Source organism: Hyperoodon ampullatus (genome assembly GCF_949752795.1).
Source record: "Hyperoodon ampullatus genome assembly, chromosome: 7".
Taxonomy (NCBI): domain Eukaryota; kingdom Metazoa; phylum Chordata; class Mammalia; order Artiodactyla; family Ziphiidae; genus Hyperoodon; species Hyperoodon ampullatus.
The window spans coordinates 70,085,067-70,106,379 of NC_136920.1; the positions used below are offsets into that span (position 1 = coordinate 70,085,067).

The 21,313-nt window shown below is 46.6% G+C and overlaps 2 protein-coding genes across 2 annotated transcripts; one reads left to right on the plus strand and one right to left on the minus strand.

Moving 5' to 3' along the window:
* Window positions 1-253: 253 nt before the first annotated feature.
* Window positions 254-754, minus strand: LOC307056164 (large ribosomal subunit protein P1-like). Its single transcript, XM_079708709.1, has one exon. It carries the CDS (start codon window positions 635-637, stop codon window positions 293-295), a length of 345 nt encoding a protein of 114 aa, XP_079564835.1. The 5' UTR covers window positions 638-754; the 3' UTR covers window positions 254-292.
* Window positions 755-18,273: 17,519 nt separating this feature from the next.
* Window positions 18,274-20,868, plus strand: LOC307056166 (calcitonin gene-related peptide 2; the record flags this gene model as incomplete). Its single annotated transcript, XM_079708711.1, has 3 exons — window positions 18,274-18,359; window positions 18,623-18,754; window positions 20,709-20,868. 3 exons carry the CDS (start codon window positions 18,274-18,276, stop codon window positions 20,866-20,868), a joined length of 378 nt encoding a protein of 125 aa, XP_079564837.1.
* Window positions 20,869-21,313: the final 445 nt, after the last annotated feature.

Consider the following 21,313-nt stretch of genomic DNA (forward strand, 5'->3'; position numbering starts at 1 on the left):
CATCAATCACTGAGATAGTTTAAACAGCGCCAATATATGCTTTATAATATATGGTATATGTAGTTTATATTATAGGTAACATATACTGTGTATATTTCCAATATTGTCTTATTGTACAGACTATTTAGACACTCCTACAGTGTGTATCGAGGGTAACCACCAATACCTTCTCATCAGGGAATTTAAGAAGCCCTTAACCAGAATTGTAAGAGTTGTAGATCCTTTCTAACCTTTTTTTTTTTTTTTTTTTGCAAAGAACTCAGCTTTTTATTGAACGTGCTACTAAAGAGGTTTAGTCAAAAAGACCAAAGCCCATGCCATCATCAGACTCTTCAGATTCTTCTTTCTTTGCTTCCACTTTCTTCTCCTCAGCTGGGGCAGCAGTGGTGGAGGGGGCAGGACCTCCTGCTGGTGTAGCACCAGGTGCTGGGGCAGGTCCACCTGCCCCCACATTGCAGATGAGGCTCCCGATGTTGACATTGGCCAAAGCCTTTGCAAACAAGCCTGGCCAGAAAGGTTCAACATTTACACCGGCTGCTTTAATGAGGGCATTGATCTTATCCTCCGTGACTGTCACCTCATCGTCGTGCAGGATGAGGGCCGAGTAGATGCAGGCGAGCTCCGAGACGGAGGCCATGGTGCGGGCGAGGGCTAGGCAGGGTCTGCCGGGCGCGGTGCTAGTCGCCGGATGAAGTGAGGGCCTCACCCCAAAGCGGCCTTAGCTTCCTCGGAAGGACCAAGCACCTTAGCGGAAGCTGAGGAAAAAAGCTAACCTTTTTTTTTACCAACTAAGAATCTCCATCCCATGCTCTATCACCCAGACTGATCTTCCTAAACTGTGTACTTCTTGGCACTATTGATAACCCACTTGTTACTGAGGACTCTCAACCTGTCTGCCTGCAGTTGCCTCAAGTTCCAGTCCTGATGCAGAGTTTATCAGCAACAAACTTCTGCAATACAGGAGATGGGACTTTGGGTATACTTCCCTTCAAATGCCTGAGAAATGCCCTTTGCTATGTGCTACCACTGAGGGAATTGTTTCCACAATTCATCTTTTTAACACTTATTTACTTATTTATATATTTTTCAGCTTTATTGAGTTATAACTGACAAAATTGTGAGATATTTAAAGGGTATATCATGGTGATTCGATATACATATACATTGTGAAAGGATTTCCTTCATCTGGTTAATTCACACACCCATTACCTCACATATTTATATATTTATTTATTTGGGGCAAGGCTTGAGAATTCAACACATATTCACTGAGTGCTCACTTTGTGCCAGGGGTCTTGACAGGTGCTGGGAATACAGAGGGGAGTTAAGACGGGTCTGGACCCTGGCCTCCCAGACCCCACACTTTAATAGGCATTTGGGACGATTTAATAAGCTGTTACAGTCCTGAATGCTGGGCTTAGGGAACTATAGGGTGCCTTGGGGTTAAATAACAGGTGTGTGGGGGGGCATATTGGTACACTTCTGTGCAGGAGGACCTGTATGTGATATGTGAGGGAAGAATGTAAAGAGGTTAGTTAGATGGGGAACATTTTAGCGTCCTCAGAGACTCAAGTGATTAAACAACGTTGGCTTAAGTGTCGCCTGAAAGAATCCCCTTTATTTAAGATTGTCCCTGTCTCCCCCAAAAAATCCACGTTAAGTGCTGGGCTCCAAGTCAGACAGGCCGGGGTTTGAATCCTTGCTCTCACAGTGAGTTTTCAGGGTTTTTGGTTGTAGACAACAAAATTCACTCTAAGCAGAAATGTGTTTGTTATGGGAGATTAGGTAGATTGAAGACACTGGGGAGGCCAAGGAATGACAGGCCTGGTTACTGCCCAGCTAAGAACACAACTTGGGGAAACACTCAAGCACACCACAAGTCTGTTCCAAGGGATGCCGCTGCCTCTACTGCTGCTGCACCTGTGACGTTGGGGACCAGAAACTGAATTCCCACACAGCTGCTCCAGAAGAAACACACGAAGAAACCACAGAGAGGCTCCCCCTAGTCATTTCTGCCTCCAGGTGTTGCTCGTGAGACCCTAGGCTGCACCTGGAGTCCAGTTCTGAGGGTGCCTGGGTAGTGCTGTTTCTAATTTTCCAGCCTCTGTGATGCATGTTATACCAGAGAAGAATTGGAGTGAGTGTTGAATGAGCCAGTTTTCTTTATATGTCACATCCCAATTACTAGCCATCGAAACTTGGGGAAATTGCTTAATCTTTCTGAGTCTATTGGAGTGAGTGTTGAATGAGCCAGTTTTCTTTATATGTCACATCTCAATTACTAGCCATCGAAACTTGGGGAAATTGCTTAATCTTTCTGAGTCTCAATTTTTTCCATTGTAAAATGGAACTGGTAATGGACCATATCTCATAGGGTTGTTGTGAAGATTTATAAAATAGATAACACATGCTGTGAAGATTAATACAATAGATAACAAATGCTAGCACTTAGCCTAGATGTATGAAATCATGAAATAATGTTATCTTCTATTGTTACTGTCAATATTATTATTACTATTGTTATTGGTATAATAAGTGCCCCTACCTGAAAAGGAACTGCCTGCCCAGGGAAATAGCTGAGTGAGGCCGTCTTCTGGCTTTGCTGTTGAACTACCCGTTCTGAAGTGAATACACACATATAACTGTGCCAAGTGCAGGGACTAAAGTGCATTATTGGTAGACAGAATGGGTGAGATTGGGGATGGAACAGGAAAGGGTGGACAAGACATACAAAACTTCACAAAACTCCTGACTGAGTTTTAACTATCTAAAATTCAACCAAGAACTCTAGTCTTTTGGGTCTCTTGGGTTTTGTTCTAGAGTTCTTTAAGAATTGCAACAAGGTCTTCCCTGGTGGCGCAGTGGTTGAGAGTCCGCCTGCCGATGCAGGGGACACGGGTTTGTGCCCCGGTCCGGGAAGATCCCACATGCCGTGGAGTAGCTGGACCCATGAGCCATGGCCTCTGAGCCTGCGCGTCCAGAGCCTATGCTCCGCAGCGGGAGAGGCCACAACAGTGAGAGGCCCGTGTACCACAAAAAAAAAAAAAAAAGAATTGCAACAAAACCATTGCCAAACCCCTGTCTTGTATTTGCCAGCTGCCTATTTTTTTGGCCCCACCATGCAGCATGTGGGATCTTAGTTCCCTGACCAGGAATCGAACCCATGTCCCCTGCATTGGGAGCACAGATTCTTAAGCATTGGACCCCCAGGGAAGTCCCTGGCTGTCTATTTTAATTGCGAATCTTCCATAGTAGGATAGTCTCACCATGGCAGAATTTATCTTTTTTTAAAATTAATTTTTATTGAAGTATGGTTGCTTTCCAATGTTGTGTTAGTTTCTACTGTCCATCAACAAAGGAATGGATAAAGAAGATGTGGTACATATATACAATGGAATATTACTCAGCCATAAAAAGGATTGAAATTGGGTCATTTGTAGAGACGTGATGGACCTAGATCCTGTCATACAGAGTGAAGTAAGTCAGAAACAATTTATCTTAATAGTGGCTGTCCTACCGTCTTAGAGGGCCTGGAATTGTCATGCTCCTCAGACCACTTGCCAGCTGCTCAACTCCAATTAGGGTCCTTTTAGATCCTCTCCCTGCAGACCATAATTTTTTTTTTTGCTAATAGTTATAACTAGGAACCCCTGTTTCATCTAGTACCAATTAGTGCTCTCCCTACTTCTCTTATGATGCAACACTTAGTCCTGAAATGTGTTGGTCCCCACAAATCAGCTGCCTAGCTCTCGACCTCATTTCAGCACCTTCAGAGTGGGAGGGGGGGATTTTGGCTTCCAGTTCCCCCAATTTTCTGGTTGGGTGTTGGGGTGAGATCCAGACCCTATGACTTGAAGTATGACTCAGACTCTTGAGTGATCCCTCCCCTTGTGGAGTCCTGATCACTGTGTTTCACCAATGAGATCTGACACTCAATGCTGATTGCTTCTGGAATTAAAAATCTGCCCTCTTAGACACTACCAGGCTGGACAACCTAGTTTTCTTCTGCCAGTCTCTGAATACAAACTAAAGGTTGTATTACTCCAATCCCTATACAGAGGTCTTCTATCCCAAAGGTCCAACCCAGGTCCACCAGGATTATGACTAAAGTGAAATCTTTATGAGCCCCCTAAGGAAAATCCTATGAGAATGAGATGGAAACAGGATAGATACCTTTGGAGGAAAGGGCCAGCAAGCATATCTGAGAAGATCTTTGTGTCATTGGTCTGCACGGCCAGCCCTGGTGACACCATTGTTCAGAATTCGATGTACAGGGCAATTTGTATATATAACATCCCTTCATTTTCAAAAAGGATTTATTTTTATCCCCCAAATATCCTTCAATTTCTTTATCCTAAGGAGCCCTGCTTCTTTGGCAGTTTTCCTCTGGCTGCATTAGTTGGAAATCTCTCTGAGCACCTCTCCTTGGCTGCTGATCCCTGTCTGCCTCACAGCATATAAGAGATGACCTCTCTCTGGGAATAAGCAGAGGGATTTCTCAGGAATAACTAAAAGTCTTTTAGAGAACAAAGCCTTCTTCCAACCACTTATAATTTTCCTCTGAGTGCTCAGCAAAGAAAAATAGCTCATGGAAATCTCCCTCCTTGCATTTACCCTTTGAGGGACAGCAAGCCATTTTCTGTCCATTATATAGAGCTGTTTGGGCCGAACAGTAACTTAGATATGCCACCTTTTCATGGAAGGGTCCTGTCTTTAATATGCAGGGTAGATAGAAACTTGTAGAAATGTGAGCACGACGTAAAAAGGATTTTACATTGCAGTGTGAATGATGACAACATTTTTAATCGAGAAGAGCATTGCTGTGCATGAGCCAAGAGACTCTTTCTCCTGCTGTTGGGAACTATTTCCTCCAAGACTCATCCCACCAGTCCGTCATCAGGTGAGAGTGTTTCTTGGGCCACGTGCCAGTTCTTGGATGGCTGAAATGCTTGCCTGGACTCTGGCTACTTGCCCCACAGTGCTCTCAGAGTCACCCACAGTGACTCACGTAGAAAGCAGTTACCTCATTTTGTTGACTTCCATTGTGTGGGCTGATGGTTGAGTTTAGTTGGAAGAAAGGAAAATGAGGACCAGAGATGAGGTGACTAATTGACAATCTCAATTACCAAATGACACATGAGAACACAGAAGCTCTTAATAAGGAAGGGAAGGTGAGAGCTTTGCCCTCTACTGGATTTCTTTTGCTATGAGCTACTGGTGAGTCACAGGTGAGCTGGGGCCAGGCACAGTGAGTTCAAAGAGGTTGATGCAATGGCATTAAGATTTTTCAGTGAACAACTTCCAATGGGATCTCATGAGGCAGAAGGGTAGAGGAAGACTCCCATAGCTACTGATGGAAGGCAATAATCTAGAGAAATCCGTTCACTGAGTGGCTTTCCTAATGCTGGTGTAGCCCAGATCTGAGCTGAGGTCTACCAACCCCTTACAACCCCTTACAAGATAGTCAGCTCAAACCCTTATTTCATGCCTTATTATCTCTCGGTTCCAGCTTCTGTGTGTGCTCTCTTTGATTCTGCCTCATATGAACTCTGAGATAAAAACTCAATACCTTCCTTGATTTCCTCAAAAAAATCCAGACCAACAAAACAGAAAAGATTATAATCAATTTTATTAAAGATATGGGGATAAAAGAATAAGTCACATCACAGCTTGATAGGTAAGTAAGCTAAATTTTCATATTAGGCATTTTTGTTGTCTTCAATTCTTTTGTCCCTCACCTTATCCCTTAACTACCAAGAAGAGTTTCTCCCTTGCTCTTCACCCCCTGTGAATTCTGGGGCTTCAGCTCTTTCCTCTTTCTCCTTTCACTCATTGCTTCCAGACTGCCCTAAGGGAACTTTAATTTATTTATCCCTCTATTATATAAAACAATGCAATTTTCCCTAACTCCAGATCACAAACCTGGATGTCCAAAAACATCAACGATCTAACAAGACAGTGGTGATAATGAATAAACAGAACAAACTAACAACAAAAAAAAAAGAGTAGTTATACCACTATTATTCATTTACAAATATATGCTGAGTGGCTACTAGGTGCCAGGCACTGTTCTAAGCACTGTCTATTTCTAAACAGAAATTTGTACAGTATGTCATCTCTGCCTTCTCAGGATTGGTACTTGGTTTCAGTTGGAATATCACATTTGCTGCCCTTAGGTCAAGAGTTTTGGTCACCTCTGATTCATGCACCTGATAGTTCAGTCATTCATTCAATTCTGGAAGACAGACATCACCTCTGACCTATGCAATTTACTCACTGTGGAGAAGTAGTCAACTAAGGAGAGACTGGGCTCTGGTCTTGGGACTGGAGGCACCCTCTCTGAAAAGTTGTAGGGTGCTGTTATGGTCTTCAGATATACTGAAGGGATGAAAAGAAATGATCAAAGGAATGTGATGGTCTATAAGGGAGTTAATACGGTCCCCCAAGAGCCTTCTATAACAATTATGGCTGGGTACCTGGGGGAGATGTTTGGGGCTGCCTGCAGTTCACTCTACTCTCCAGGCCTGTTTGACATGGGTGATCACAGGAGACCATTTGTCAAGAGCTTCCTCCTTCCTTAAATATCTATAATTGCTATGAGAGAGGCAAATAAACAAATATTTAAAATGTGGGCTCTGGAGTCAGACTGTCTATGCTTAAATCCTGCCCTTAAGCTTACTAAATGCGACATTGGGCTAGTACTTAATTTTTCCATCCTTGTTTTTTTCAAATGGGTAGCAAGGATAACAGTATCTACTTCATAGGTTTGTTATTAGGTGTGATGGTTAATTTTATGTATCAACTTGACTGGGCTACAGGGTTTCCAGATATTTGTTGTACATTATTTATGGGTGTGTCTGTGAGGATGAGATAAACATTTGAATTCATAGACTGAGTAAAATATTTTGCCCTCCCCAGTGTGAGTGGGCTTCACCCGATCCACTGAAGCCCGGAAAGAATAAAAGGCTGAATAAGAAAGAATTCTTTCTTTCTGTCTGGCTGTCTGTGAGCTGGGACATTAGTCTTCTGCCTTCAGACTCAGACTCAGACTGGAACTCTATTATCTGTTCTCCTGGGTCTCCAGCTTCCCGACTGTAGATCTTGGACTTCTCAGACTCCCTAATCACGTGAGTCCATTTCTTATAGTAAATATGTTATGTATGTAATTTCCTATTGATTCTATTTCTCTGGATAAGCCAGATTAATACATAAGGATTATGTAAAATGATCTAAGTAGAGCTCTTAGCTCTTAGCACTTAGCAAAGTGTTGCAGAGTAAGCATTCACATACTTCCATGATTCTTCAGATGTTTATCACATCCAGCCTTTGTGCTGGGCACTGTTCCAGGTACTGGAGATACAGTGGTAAACAAGATATTCAAGGAGACTGCTCTCAAAAACCTTACTTTCTAGTGAAAGAAGACAATAATATACAAATAAGTAGATTACAGAGATAATTTCACAGAGTGGTAAGTTCTGTAAAGGAAGTTATACAGGTTGATGTCATAAAGAGACTGGAGGGACTTCTTTAGATAGGTTGGTTGTGGAAGGTCTTTTTAAAGTAGGTGACATTTGATTTTAAGTTGAAAACTGAAGAGTGATAAGGAGCCAGCCATCAAAAGTGGTGGTGATGGTCGTGGTAGTAGTGATGGTGATGTGTGTGTGTGCGCGTGTGCACATGTGTGTGTGTGTGTATTGTGTGGTGTCATAGAAGGGGAGGATTGACAGATAAGGAAGACTTTTCTAGACAGAGAAACCAGCAAGTGCAAAAGCTCTGAGTGGAAAGGTCTTGGTGTGTTAGTTCTAAGGCTTCCAAAAAGTCCAGTGTGGGTATACAGGTGAGGGGAGACTGGTACCAGAGGGTGCTGGCAAGATGGATAGGAGCTAGACCATGTCTGTCTTAAAGCTATGGAAAAGCATTTAAATTTTTTATCCTAACTATACTGGAGAGTTGTAGGAAGAGGAGTGGCCCAGTATGATCTATGCTTTTAAAAGACCACTCTGAGAGTTATGTGGAGAAGGAATTACAGAGGCAACAGTCAAATCCAGGAGACTAGTTAGGAGACTGCTGGAATTGTTCAGGCAAGAGATGACGGTGGCTTGGACTATGGTCCCTTGTTGCCATGGTCTGAATGTTTGTATCTCTCCCCACCCCTCAATTCATATGTTGAAATTCTAATGCTCAATGAGATAGTATTAGAAGGTGGGGACTTGGGAAGGTGATTAGCTCATGAGGGCAGAGCCTTCATGAATGAAATCAGTGTGCCCATTAAAGAGAGCTCATAGAGTTCCCTTGCCCCCTTCTTCTATGTGAGGATACAATGAGAAGTCTGCAGCCTGGAAGAGGGTCATCCCCTGACCATGTTGGCACTGTGATCTCAGATTTCAGCCTCCAGAACTGTGAGAAATAAATTTCTGTTGTTTATAAGCTACCTAGTCTGTTATTATTTTGTTACAGCTGCCTGAATGGACTAAGATATTGGTGGAGACAGATAAATGGATGGATTGGGGATGTTTTTAGGGTGGGAGAGTAAATAGGAGTAGAGTAATAGTTAATGTATCTAATCGCTGGATTAGATATAGATGAAGGAAAAGGAGGAATTAAGAATGATACCTACATTTTGAGCTGAATCCACTGAGTTATTTGTGCTGCCGTTTACTATGATGGGTAAAAGTGAGGGAAGAACAGACTTGGACAGAAAAAAAAACCCAAAATTCTTTTTGGACATGGTTAGATAGAGAGGCTTATTAGACATCCAAATGAAGGTATATGTGATTTACTCAGTTCCCATCGAACCCCTTCTTGCAAGCCTTTTTACAGAGGTTAGAAAATGAAAAAACATTTCTTCTCAGGTCCTCTTGGAGCTAGAATTCCACCCAAAATTGAGGCACTGGCAATTAGAGGCATTCATAAAGACTTTGAGGGCAAAAGTGAACACTTTAAGATGTTGGCTGTATGAGAGGAAACTGGATATTCTGGAGCAACCATGGAATTCCCTGGAGTCAAAACTGATATAGGTGAGCAGCAATGGACTTCCCACTACATTTCCGCGGGATGATTAGTTTCTCCTGGATATATTATTCTTGGGTGTGTGGCATCTGGACCTGATTCTCTGGCCCTTTAAAAAATTCTGTAAGCTACTCAATACCTTGTAACAAGTACTGTCCTGTTTAAATTAGCTTGGAGAATTCTGTTGTATGCAACTAAGCACCCTGATGAATACAGTGTCAAATGTTAACAATTAGCATTATTGCTAAGAGACATTCTGCCATCTCCCATAGTCCTCCAGCCTTTCAGGAGCGAGTATGAAAATTTAATTTTAACCTATCAAGATAGCTGAGAACACCCATACACGAAAAAAGCCTGATATAATTATCTTCAATGATAAACAGAAGATATGCCCCAGTAATTTCTTGGCCAAGGAAATTTCTAAGATGCTAGGTATGAGAAAATAGGGTCTGTTCAACAAGAAATAACAAACCAAGTCATGAAAACTAATAAATCAGGATTGGAATCTCCCCTCCCCCAACTGCCCCAAGCTCATCCAGCATTAATGAGTCTTTGGCAGCGTGTTCTCTGTGTTTTCTTCTGAGCGGAAGGGCTTCTGTGTGTGTTTGAGTTATTGCTGCAAGAGACTAGAGGGTACTGGTTTTTCTGGTGTTTGCTTACTGATGAAATAGGCACTGAAGTTAATGGACCCTAAGACTCAGGCACCATGAAAGGCTTTCTAAATACTCTGAGCAAAGACCTTATGAGTCAAGATGGGTGGGAATAATTGACAAAGTGACATCAGCATATCACAGCCTGTTTGCTAATCTATCACAACACAGTATGGATGGGAAACTTATTCTTGCCTATTTCTAGGGAGGGTCATTAAGCAGTGGCAGACTCTTTATAATAATAAAATGGGCTATAGCAGACGGTCTTAGCGCCTCATCAGTCTTTACTATTCCCATTTGTACCTATAGCTTTCTACTGCAAGCACCTATGACTCTCTATCTGGGAGTTTTCTCAGGCCACAGAAGCCTGGCCATGCAGGACTGGCCAAGATGTGCTGGGGAGTTAGCACCTGTGGGAGCACCCCTAAACTGGTGATGGACTGGAGTTGGTGGATAAATAACTTATCATTTTTGGGGGTGGAATAATTCTGAGGCTTTCTCTCTGAAGTGTTCCAGAGGATCTCCAGCAGGATAAAGCCTCAATTACCTGCAGCAGTAGTAACCTGCTTATTATCATACTCTATAATGGTTATCTTCCCTTCCCTGTCTCATTTCCCTGTTCCCTTACTGGTACAACTCCCAAATAAATGGTTTGTACCCAAATTCTTGTCTTGGGTTCTGCCTCTGAAGAAACCCAATGTAAGACAATGGTTAACATGTATATAGCACTTACTAGTTGCCATACACGGTTCTAAGCACTTTATGTTTATTACCTGTTTAATCCTCACAAAGCCCCATTAAACAAGCAATATGATTATACTCATTTTACAAAGGAGGATCCTGAGGCGCAAAAAGTTTGAACTATTTGTCTATGGTGAAACAGCTAATAAGTGTGAGAGCCAGAATTTGAACACAGGCAGTCTGGCTCCAGAATCTATGCATTTATCCACTACTCTGTACTATAGATTGTCATCCAATACTGTAGCCACTGGCTAAATATGGCTATTTACATTTAAATTAATTAAAATAAATTAAATTAAATTAAAATTCAGCTCTTTGGTTGCACTGGTTATATTTTGTGTGCTCAAGAGCCACATGTGGCTTGTGGCTATTGTCTTGGACAGCACAGATTTGGAATATTCCCATTGTTGCCAAAAGTTCTATTGGACAGCACCGTTATACAAGACCCTCTTTTAAACTTATGATCTGTCTCAAACTTCCTTAACATTATAGAAACACTCACTTATCCAGAAACGCCCTCTATAGAAGACATAGTTGAGGGCCAGAAAAAGGGCCAGGAAAATGCATTAGAGCTCTTTACCATTACTCATAAGAGAGACACTCAGATCCTTCTCTTAACCCTCCTCCTTCTGATTTGCTCCAGCCAGTTCTACTGAATGTGTGTCTATCGTTTTCCTGATGATGTTGAATTAGCAGGTGAAAATTTAGGTAGACTGGGCCTGGGGCTAGAGGCAGATACATTAACGATGACCAGAAGAAACCATCACAACCCAAAAATGTGATCCTGAGATTCTGACTAAGAGGATCTCATAGTCAACTGAATATGAATAACTAATATGCTAACTGAAAACAATGGACCAAGAGCTCAAAAGCACAGAAGTTGGGGTCAGCAGGTGTGGAGGTAAACAGTCCAACTAATTCAGGCCCTTACATAGGATGCAACACTGTGACTGATGTTCTCTTGATGACAGCTGTGAGTCATCCAGAGAAGGTTAAGAGGAGAATGTCATGCATTTTAAAAGGGTTTCCATCCAAAATGGCTTTTTAAAATGTGTGTTTTCCATTTAGAGTATGTTTCAGTTACCTGGGAATTTACTTTAGCTAAAACTCTCATTATTCTGAGAGTGTTGAATGCAGGAGATTTTACTCTAATTAGCTTTACAAGAAAGTTTTAAGGACCTGTATTTCTACTTTCTTTGCAGTGTGGAACAATGCTTTCAGACAGGGAGGAGAGAGTCAATTTGGGTCCTGTGGGTCTGAGCCAAGAAAGAATTTTAATCATCTCAGAGGAACCCAACCTGAGTAATTCCTTGACGTCATTCACTGTCCATCTCTCAGAGTGACCAGCTTGGGTCTGGGCCACAATGCCTTGCTCATTCTCTGGAAGGCACAGACAACTCTAAAAATATTCTCTAAGAAGGGACTTCTGTGGGTTAGATGTTGGCATCTCTATTTCTCTGGGGTTTGGAGGAAGAAGCCTCCTGGCTGGTGGCCTGTGATGGGGAGTGGGACTCAGTTGAGTCAAGCGTCCAGTGGATTGAATCTAATCTGAGGGTTCTGCAATGACTGTCTGTATCTCCTACCCTTCAGCCAGTCTTCTTAACTGGTTTAACAGAAGAGAAAGCTGTGTAGAGACATACATTTCTAGTGCAAACTCTAGTAGGGCAGGGAAAGCCATCAAGAAGCAAGGACCCCAGACAAGCTCAGGGCTCTGAGGAACTGGTTGCTTCTGTTGGTGGTGTTATAAGATGGGCTGAAAATTGTAGTGTTTTCAAGCCTTTAAAAGGAGTAGTTAGACCCAAGATTTCCTTCTATATCCTATGTAGTTAGATGACTAGGTGTCAGAAAAGACTGCAGGATTACCATAATGAATGGTAAAACTCCCAGCCTCCTTTATAACTTATTGGCTTATACTCCACCCCTCAACCCCCATCCCACTGACCCTTGCAGGAGTCCTCTTAGGACAAATGAAAAGCCAAGGGAAAAGACTTACAGTTATTCATTTCATAGTTTAGCCCCCCCCCCCAATAAAATGACAAGGTTGCTTCTCATCTAATCATTCTATATTCAGGTCCATTGATGGACAACTCTGCCATCCTCATCTTCTGATTAGCATGTTATTACTTCCCTCTGAAATATAAATCATCAGCTAGGGAGAAGTAGAAATGTGAGGGTAGTCTCTAAAGTGAGAAGAACACAACAAACAACCTATGTTTAACAGCTTCAGAGAGCTAGAAGACGATGTTGCACCCATTAAATAAAAACAGGAGGATGTAAAAAGTAACACAGAATTTTTAAAAAGCTATTGGAAGTGAAAAATATGATCAAAAGAATTTAAAAATAATGTAAATTTGAAAAAAAAAACCTTCCAGAAAGTTGACCTGAGAGAGAGAGAGAGAGAGAGAAAATTATCAAAGAAATAAAGCAAGAAAATTTCCTTGAATTGAAGAGCACGAATTTTCTTATTGCAGGTGTTCTCCCAGTACTTAGAACAATAAATAAAAATAGTCCACACCAAGGCAAAACATCGTGGTATTTTAGAAGACTGGAACAGAGAGAGGGAGAGGGAGAGGGAGGGAAGGAGAGGAAGAGAGAGGGAAGGAGAGGGAGAGAGAGAGAGAGAAAGAGACAGAGGTAGAGATCTTATAAAAAAATAGAAATGGATTTCTCAATAGTCACATTGGGAATAGAAGACAAATAGAGAATACTTTCACAATTCTGAACGCAAATAATTTCCAACTTAGAATTCTATTTCAGGAAAAATCTATTGTATAATGATAAGTTTGCTCCACCAAAGTGAGGTAGTAAACCAAGAATGAGGGAAAAGTAGGACCTAGGAAAAGGAATAAACAGGTGATGGGCAGAAAGAAAATTAAACAAATGAAAAGAGAGGGAATTACTAACTAAAAACAAAACATACAAAGAAATGTAATCAAAGTACAATATGTGGCTCAGCTAGTCTGTACATGGTCTTCATAATATAAACACTGAATATCTATTTGACAAACAAATAGATGATATTACTATATTGAAAGGATGCGAGGATAGGTATGTGTTTTATTGGGTGGAGGGTGATGTACAAGGACTCTTGTTAAATACACCACTGTAATACAAGCATCAGGAGGGTTGCTAGTGCCTAGAACAACGCCTGGCACATAGTAGGTCCTCAATAAATATTTGTTGAGTGAATAAAACTTTCCCCTAAGGAATATTTCTCCAAAGAAATTTGTAAAGAAAGCAGAGAGTAAGTTAAAGCAAATAAAAATAAACTTCAGAAGCTACAGTACATGGAATCTGTTTCTCTCTACAATTTAATGACTGTCATTTTCAAAATTTAAAGGTAATTACATAAAATAGTTAAACCAAGCATCGAAACATTTGAGACAACTTAAAAGCAAAAGATATTCCTGGGAAACTATTCGCTGTAAATCCTCATACTAGTTAGTTTGACTGGGGATGCCTTGAAGCTCAGAACAGTTCCAGGAAAATCAAAATGTAATTTTCTCGATTTAGAAAGCAACGCATTTTATTGACTTTTTCTTCCATTATCTCACAAATATAATAAAGGATGGGTTGAGGGAAAATGCCTTATTTTGCTTTTCAAGCTGGAGTTTGGAAGAGAAGCCCTTCCTCTCACGTTAGATTCCAGAAAGTTTTCACCATGACACTGATTCCTTTTATGAAATAAAAAGAGGTGCGTCTTTGGATCAACAATCTGCTTTTCCATCTAATGGATCTAAACTGGGTGCAATTCACCTTGGCTGCGAATTTACTGCCGACTGTTATGGGAATGAACCCTTGGAGCTGTTCATTCATCATCCCCTCGCTCACTCCCCCGTCACCGAACATTTGCTGTGCAACTACGATGCTCCAAACACTGTGCAAAGACACTAGTGGAGGAAGATTAGGTCAAATAATTCTGGGTGCTCAGTGCTATAATAGCCGGTCCCATCGGGGTATCCAAGAAGACATTGAAAGCGCAGTACCAGGACAATTTGTGTGAAGATGGGCTTCCTGGTCCGGGTGCACACTCCTCTTTCTTGTCAGAGCGCAAGGATCCGAGTCTCTGCAGCTTCTATAGAAACTTTCACCGACTTTACCCCAGGCAGGAGCTCTGCTCGGATTGTGGGCTACGCATCGCGTGCCTTTGGAGTGGAAGGCGCCGCCGGATATTGTGCCCCGCTAGAGGTGGCAGCAAGGCTGTCTGTCCTAACACTTCAGAAAAGTCCTAGTGACACAGACAGAGTCTCTGGAGAGGCTGTCAGCTTTTCAGTCCTTAGCCCCAAGAGTTCAAAGTTCCCCCTCAATTCATATTTCGGGGCCTCTTGGGAGGCCAAACCCAAAACGCGATTCCTCCTGCGCTCTCTGCGGGCTTCCCCGCTCAGCTCGCCACAGAGAACTTGGAGGAGGCTAGGGAGCCTGGGGCCAAAGCTCTGGGGCCTTCCGGACCTTCTCTCCTACCCCTCCCCCTGCGCTGGCCCTCTCTGAGGAGCGGTGCTGCCCGGAGCTGCTGGGACGGGCTCTACTCTCTGCCAGACCTCAGAGACGGTGGCAGTGGTCCGGGAAGAGGCGGCGAAGAGGGCGGAGGCGTTAGTCAGCTCCCAGCTGCGCCTTTCCACCTGGCAGCCCCTTTCCCTGGCCAGAATCCGGGAAAGGGACGCAGAAGTGTCCCCTCACATTTGCAGGGCTCTGGGAGAAGGGCCCCCAAGTAAAGGCCGCTTCGGTGTCACCGGTTGCATCCGGAAGCGAGCCCTCCCACTGGGGCGCAGAGAGACAGTCCCACTATTACAGCGGAACCGCTTCGCGAGCAGCGCTTCCTGGTGTGGGATTACAGGGGTCCTGGGAGTCCTCCTGCCCTGCTTCCTGCCGCCAGAGACCGCAGCCACCTTCTCGGCGCGGCGCAGCGTTCCCGGGGGTAGGGGAGACTCCGGGTCAAGCAGCCTTTGTGCCTTCTGCCCGCCGGGGTAGCAGGCCCGGCAAGAGTCGCCCGGTTTGGCGGCCCGGGTTCTTTGGGGCTGTTACCTGGAGTTCGTTGCCCAGGTGCTGGAGGGCGACCCGTCTTCGGCCCGCAAGAGGGGTTCTGCCTCAGAAAATAAGACCCGGAGGGCCTAGACAGACGTCCCCTGAGCTCCCTTCTGACCTGCAGAAACGGTCGTCACCAGCTGCGGACATTCCGCCAGCCCCTGGCTTCGCTCCCTGCCCCGCACCCCTGGGCGAGGCTTCCGGAGAGGCTTCGCGAGCTCAGGAGGGCCCGGCGGGAGCCCTTGGGGTCGCAGCTACCACGTTCTGCAGGGCTAGCCTGAGGGCCTGAAGGTGGTTGCGCTCCTTCACTTCTTCCGCACTGCCTCTACCCGCCAGACTCTACGCCCCTTCGGCCAGAGCTGGGCTCTTCTCCCAGCGCCCTGGTGTCGCGGGCGCCCGCCGCGCGGACTCCAGACCCGGCTTTCCGTAAGGAAAAAGGGAAAGGCAGAGTCCGTGCGCGTGCCTGTGCTTGTGTGTATGTCCGTGCTTGGGGGACAGTGTGTACCCCTGTGCATATAAAACTTGCCTGTTTCCGAAAGCAGAAACTCGGGGGCTGCTTTCGGATCTGGGCGACGTCGGTATGGGTTGATGCGAGCTCCCTCCTTTGCGAACAGCTGGTGAGGGCGCGTCTGCTGCAGCGAGTGCTGGCGATCTGCGGAGTGTCTGTGTGTGAGTGCGAAAGGAGAGCGTGTGGCCGGGGTCCAGGTAGGTGAGCGCTGGACGTGCACCCTGCGGGAGGCGTGAGCGCGCGCACCCGCCGGCCTGTGACTGCGAGTGGCGCGTGTGTGAAAGGCCAAAGCTTGCCCCGTTGGTAGGCGCTGACCCCGGACAGCTCTTCAATCAAGGGCTTCAGGGAAGTGGGGCTGGGGTGTAGAGCGAGACAGGTAGAAACCCGGACACAGGCGTCCTGGCCCAGCAGCTTGGAAAACAGAAGGCAGAGGCGCCGGACAGCTGTGTAAACCAACTCCAGCGCCGCAGCTCAGGATCCCCGGTTAGAGTGGGGGATGCAGAACCCGCAGTCGAGAATTCGGGAGCACGAGAGGAATGTCTAGCCCTCTGCGCAGACAGTGCCAGTCCTCTCTTTCAGTCCTACCCGTCCCAGAGAGGCGAGAAGAAAGAGGCTAGGTTGCCAGACTGGCAGCAAACCAACTTTGCGGGGCCCGGGGCGCCAGGGCGCGGTTGAAGGAGAGGAGGGAGCGGAGGATATCCCCGATCACCCCAGGTGGTCCAGAGGGATCAATTTTTCAAGGACCCTTTCCCCCCACCATCCCCTTCTTCCACCGTGGTCTATTTCATCTGAGATCCCTTCAGAATCTAAGGAACCGGGCCGGAGTCCCTACTGGCGTGGCTGGAGGGAGTGCAAGGCCGGAGTTCAGGCACAAAGAAAGTGAGAGAAACTCTGGCCCCTCACTGTCGGTGACACCAAACTCTACACAATTTGCTCCCACTTTCTGGACGTCGAAGGCTCTCCGCTCTCTCCGAGCCCTCCCGCTGCCCAAGCAATGACCTCATTGCGAGTGACAGCCAGAGCGGATGGTTCCCCTCCCTAGTGGACTGGTGTGCGGAGCGCGAGCAATGACGCAATCGGAGCTGGGTCGCTCCTGGCCACTTTGGATTGGCCGCGCGGGCTCGTGGGGACCTCCCCGCCCCCCATCGCTGGCATAAGAGCAGAGAGCTCCGCGGGGAAGACGCCCACAGCAGGCGTTTTGTCCATCCCGGTGGACCCGCAGCTCGCGCTCTCCTGAAACTCGAGTCGCCAGGTGAGAACTTCCCACTCTGCTCACTCTTAATTACCAGCCTCTGCATAGTTCATCTAATTTGCCCCATCTGCCTGCCTGCCTCTCTTTGCTTCTCACGGCCATCCCCGCCCACCTATAGCCAGGTGCTGCTAGCCGTCTGTCCCCTTGGAAGAAGGCAGGAGACTAGGGCTGTCAGCTCATTTTCTTCTAACTAGCTCCAGTGGAACCGTAAGCATCCCCAGGGCTTTGCCTGGGCGCTGGAAGCTCCGTGAGCCCAGCCCTAGCTTCCTAACCTTCCTGGGTCTGCGGCCCCTGCATTTGTGCCAGTCCTTTGCGTGCAGGATTCTTCCCGAGTTTGGTCTGGGAGTGCCCTGAGCAGTCTGTGTCCCGAGGAGGGATCGCGTTTGGTTCTCGGGACAGCTGAGCCCTGAAACTTCCTCTGAGGCGCCTCCAGCCTGCGAGCGTCCCTGGGGCATTGGCGCGGACTTAGGGCGGTGCAGTCAGCCGGCCAGAACATTGAGCTGGCACCCAGCACCTGCTGCTAAACTGCACTTCAGCAGAGGCTGGCTGTTCGGGCAGAGCCGAGAGACGCCAGTAACCAGCACGTTAAATTATCCCCAACCCAAACCCACAGGCTGAGAGATTAGGGCTCCTTTCCAGTTTACCCTTACTGCCTTCCTTTCCCAGCTATTGGTGGCAAAGTCCAGAGGAGGTGAAGGTAGTCCTAGATTTCTCAGTCCCTATGAAGACAGGCACAGTCTACAGCAAGGGTGGGTTCTCGCTTGATTTCTGCATAGGGCAGAAGGTGTGGATTTATGTGCATGTGCATGGCTTCTTCCTGGCTTTCCATGGGACAAGACCGGAGTCCCCCGCCCTCACCCCAGGACACCTGTTTCTGCCATGCCATGCGATTCAGTGTAATGTATATTTTGAGATTCAAAGCAGCCCATCTGGCAAATGAACCGAACCGAGCCGTGGGGAGGCGGGGTAACCTGCCCGAATTCTCAAGGCAGTTGTGGCAGAGGCCGAACTGGAACTTAGGTCTGTGGGCTCCAGGCGGTGCTTGGTCTTGGTGCAGTGGTAACGTCATTCTCCCTTTACAGAGAGGCATCATGGGCTTCGGGAAGTCCTCCCCCTTCCTGGCTTTCAGCATCTTGGTCCTGTGCCAGGCAGGCAGTCTCCAGGCGACACCACTCAGGTGAGACAGCCTGAAGCCACGAGAGCGTTCCCCTTCCACTGCCCCTGGGATCAGGCAGTTCTGTGCCTCTGAAGTCACAGCAGTGGGAGGCTCCCAGTGAATCAACACCCTCAGGTGTACACTGGCCTTGAGCCCTGTGGGCTGGGAGTCAGGAGAGCCACATGCTCAGGGAAAGCCAAGGAGACAAGGAAGCCTGGCTGCTTATCCTGGGAAGGAGGCAGGCAGGGGCTTAGATCTGTGTTGGGTTTGCTTCCTCTCTCCAGGTCTGCTTTGGAGACCCTCCCAGATCCCGGGGCACTCAGTGAGAAGGAAGGGCGCCTCCTGCTGGCTGCGCTGGTGAAGGCCTATGTGCAGAGCAAGACCAATGAGCTGGAGCAGGAGACGGAGGGCTCCAGGTAAGGCTCACCACCCCGCCCTGGCATATTCAGGAGGACATATCCCAGAGAGGTAGGAAAGACCGCATCGGGCCAAGAGTTCAGCAGATTGTCCCTGTTCGCCAGGACCTGGGACTCAGCCATTCTCAGCCTACGTGGAAGACAGAGGTCCACATGCAGCTGGAGGGACTGTGGTTAGACACATTAAAAAGATCCATTCCTGAAAGCTGTTAGGAAATGAAATGGGGAGGTGTGAAATCACTTACTCTGGGAATTGGTCTTGCCCGACTGAGGAGAACACCCAGCACTGGATGAGTTAGGACTGGTAGGTGTGAAGCCAGGGGATGGGCTGTTATAGCTCAGGATGTCTTAGAAATGTAACCTGTGTATGTTGTTCTTTCACACCTGCAAGGCACCTTCATTGCACATTTGCAAGGTGAAGCCAAAGGCCTTGCAGAGGGTGGGGTCAGGTAGAGCAGTGTCTGAGGTAGGTCCGGGGCCTTTAGATGTGTAGAATCTGTGGAGATGTGCATGTTCTCATGGGGCCAGACACCCCTCCCCAGTCGCACCACCCTGTGCACCCTGAGCTTGGAGCTCACACCAGCAGAGTCACGTGTTGCACCTGCATTCACCCTGAGAACCTCTGTGCAGAGCATGAAGGACTGAGCAGCATGTGGAATGCCAGAAAAGGTCACCCCTTCCCCACCACAGCCCTTCCCCGCACTGCCCTGGCTCAGCGAACCTCTGAGTTCTCCTAATGGAGGATGCGTGAGCCACCCCCCTGCCTGCCCCCCCATCTCTCTGCTCCAGGCGCCCCCTCCTGGGTCTAACCTTCTGCATGACTGCCCTCAGGGGCAGCCCTAGTGCATGGTTTTGTCTGGCATGTCTTTTCCCTGCAGCCTGGATGGCTCCAGAGCTAAGCGGTGCAGTAATCTGAGTACCTGTGTGCTGAGCGCGTACTGGAAGGACCTGAACAACTTTCATAGATTCTCTGGCATGGGCTTCGGGCCTGAAACACCTGGCAAGAAAAGTGACATAGCCAGCAGCTTGGAGAGGGACCGCTCCTCCCAGTTTGGGGTGCCCCAAGGTGCCAAGTGAACTCCTTCCACTCACTCCTTCCTGATCTCCTTTCTTGCTCCCATGGATGAAGTTAATGCATGCAGATTTTACCTGGATTGCTCTTCAAGCTGGTATTGGTAGCTTTGCTTATGACAGAGAATGCTGGGGACCTCAGGATGGAAAGAAAGAGATCAGGACTCACAGACAAGGTTAGAGATAAGAGAGTGAGGGAAGCTTCTGAGATACCAGAGAATGTCATGGCAGAGCCGTCCAATTCCTGCTTCATCCCTCATGCCTCATCATTGATGAATAAACCTATTTTCTAAAAGGATTTGCACTTTGGTGGTCATTATTCTGGTCCCTGTCCCAGGCCTGAGAGTGCCCAGGGCCTATGCTTGAAAGTAGCCTTAGCCTTAGGGTAGTAGGATGCAGGGCTTGGTGAGGGTCCCTGTGAACCAGCTCCAGCAATGAGAACAGGTGTGCTGAGGAGCAAGTAAGCACTTCTGGGGGAGGATGCTGCAAACCCTGTGCTCTGAGCCTCTTCCAGGTAAGACTTCAGGGAATTTTCATTTTTCTATGGAAAGTGGTTTTGTTGGTGCTCGTGACTAGGGTATGGCCTCTATATGCTCCTTACATGTTGGGGTGGGCGTATGTAAGGGGTGATAAGTATAGGGTTTTAGCACTTGCCACATGGCTTAGAACTGGATTTGTTTGTGAAAATCTTTGGGCAGGGCTTCTAGCAAAGGCCGCCAGACCATTTCACCTAACAGCTTTGATAATTGCATTTAGGAGAAACACTTATTCTTAAGGGGTGTGTCAAAGAGCTACAATTCTCTTTATGAAGGCCTTATGGGGTAGGCTCCTGCCCCAGCCTCTCACTGACGGGCCTTCTCTTTTTCTCCATCCTGCAAAGCAGCATCACTGCCCAGAAGAGGTCCTGCAACACTGCCACCTGTGTGACCCATCGGCTGGCAGGCTTGCTGAGCAGGTCTGGGGGTGTGGTGAAGAGCAACTTCGTGCCCACCAATGTGGGGTCTGAAGCCTTTGGCCGGCGCCGCAGGGACCTTCAGGCCTGAGCAGTGCAATGACTCTGGGAAAAAGGTGATTGCCTTGTACAGTCAGATGGGAGGGGAAGGGATTTGGAGGTTAGGACCCACATTTTGAAACCCACTGGACCTGGCTGCAGATCCCTTCTCTCCAATTACATTATTCTTCTTGAGTTAGTGAGTTCTTTCTACAACTCAGCTTGAAATCAGAGCACTAGGACAGGCTGCAGAGATGCAGTGTCATCTTTCTGAGAAGAGAGGAAAAAAAAAAACTTGCTGTATTTAGAAAGGTAGGGCCTTGCAAATCTTAGCCTGGGCTGCTTGTTATTAATGAACCCAGTTTCAGAAAGCCCTCAACTCTTGATCAGTATTCACAGATTCAGACCAGAGGGCTATAATCATAATACTACTGCTAATATTAACAGTGACCATTGAATTGTTTGCTTATCATTTGCCTTCAAAGCTTGCTTACATC

Bases quoted from the DNA above. Each gene is read 5' to 3' on its own strand.
- LOC307056164 (XM_079708709.1), bottom strand. From the start codon at position 637: ATGGCCTCCGTCTCGGAGCTCGCCTGCATCTACTCGGCCCTCATCCTG.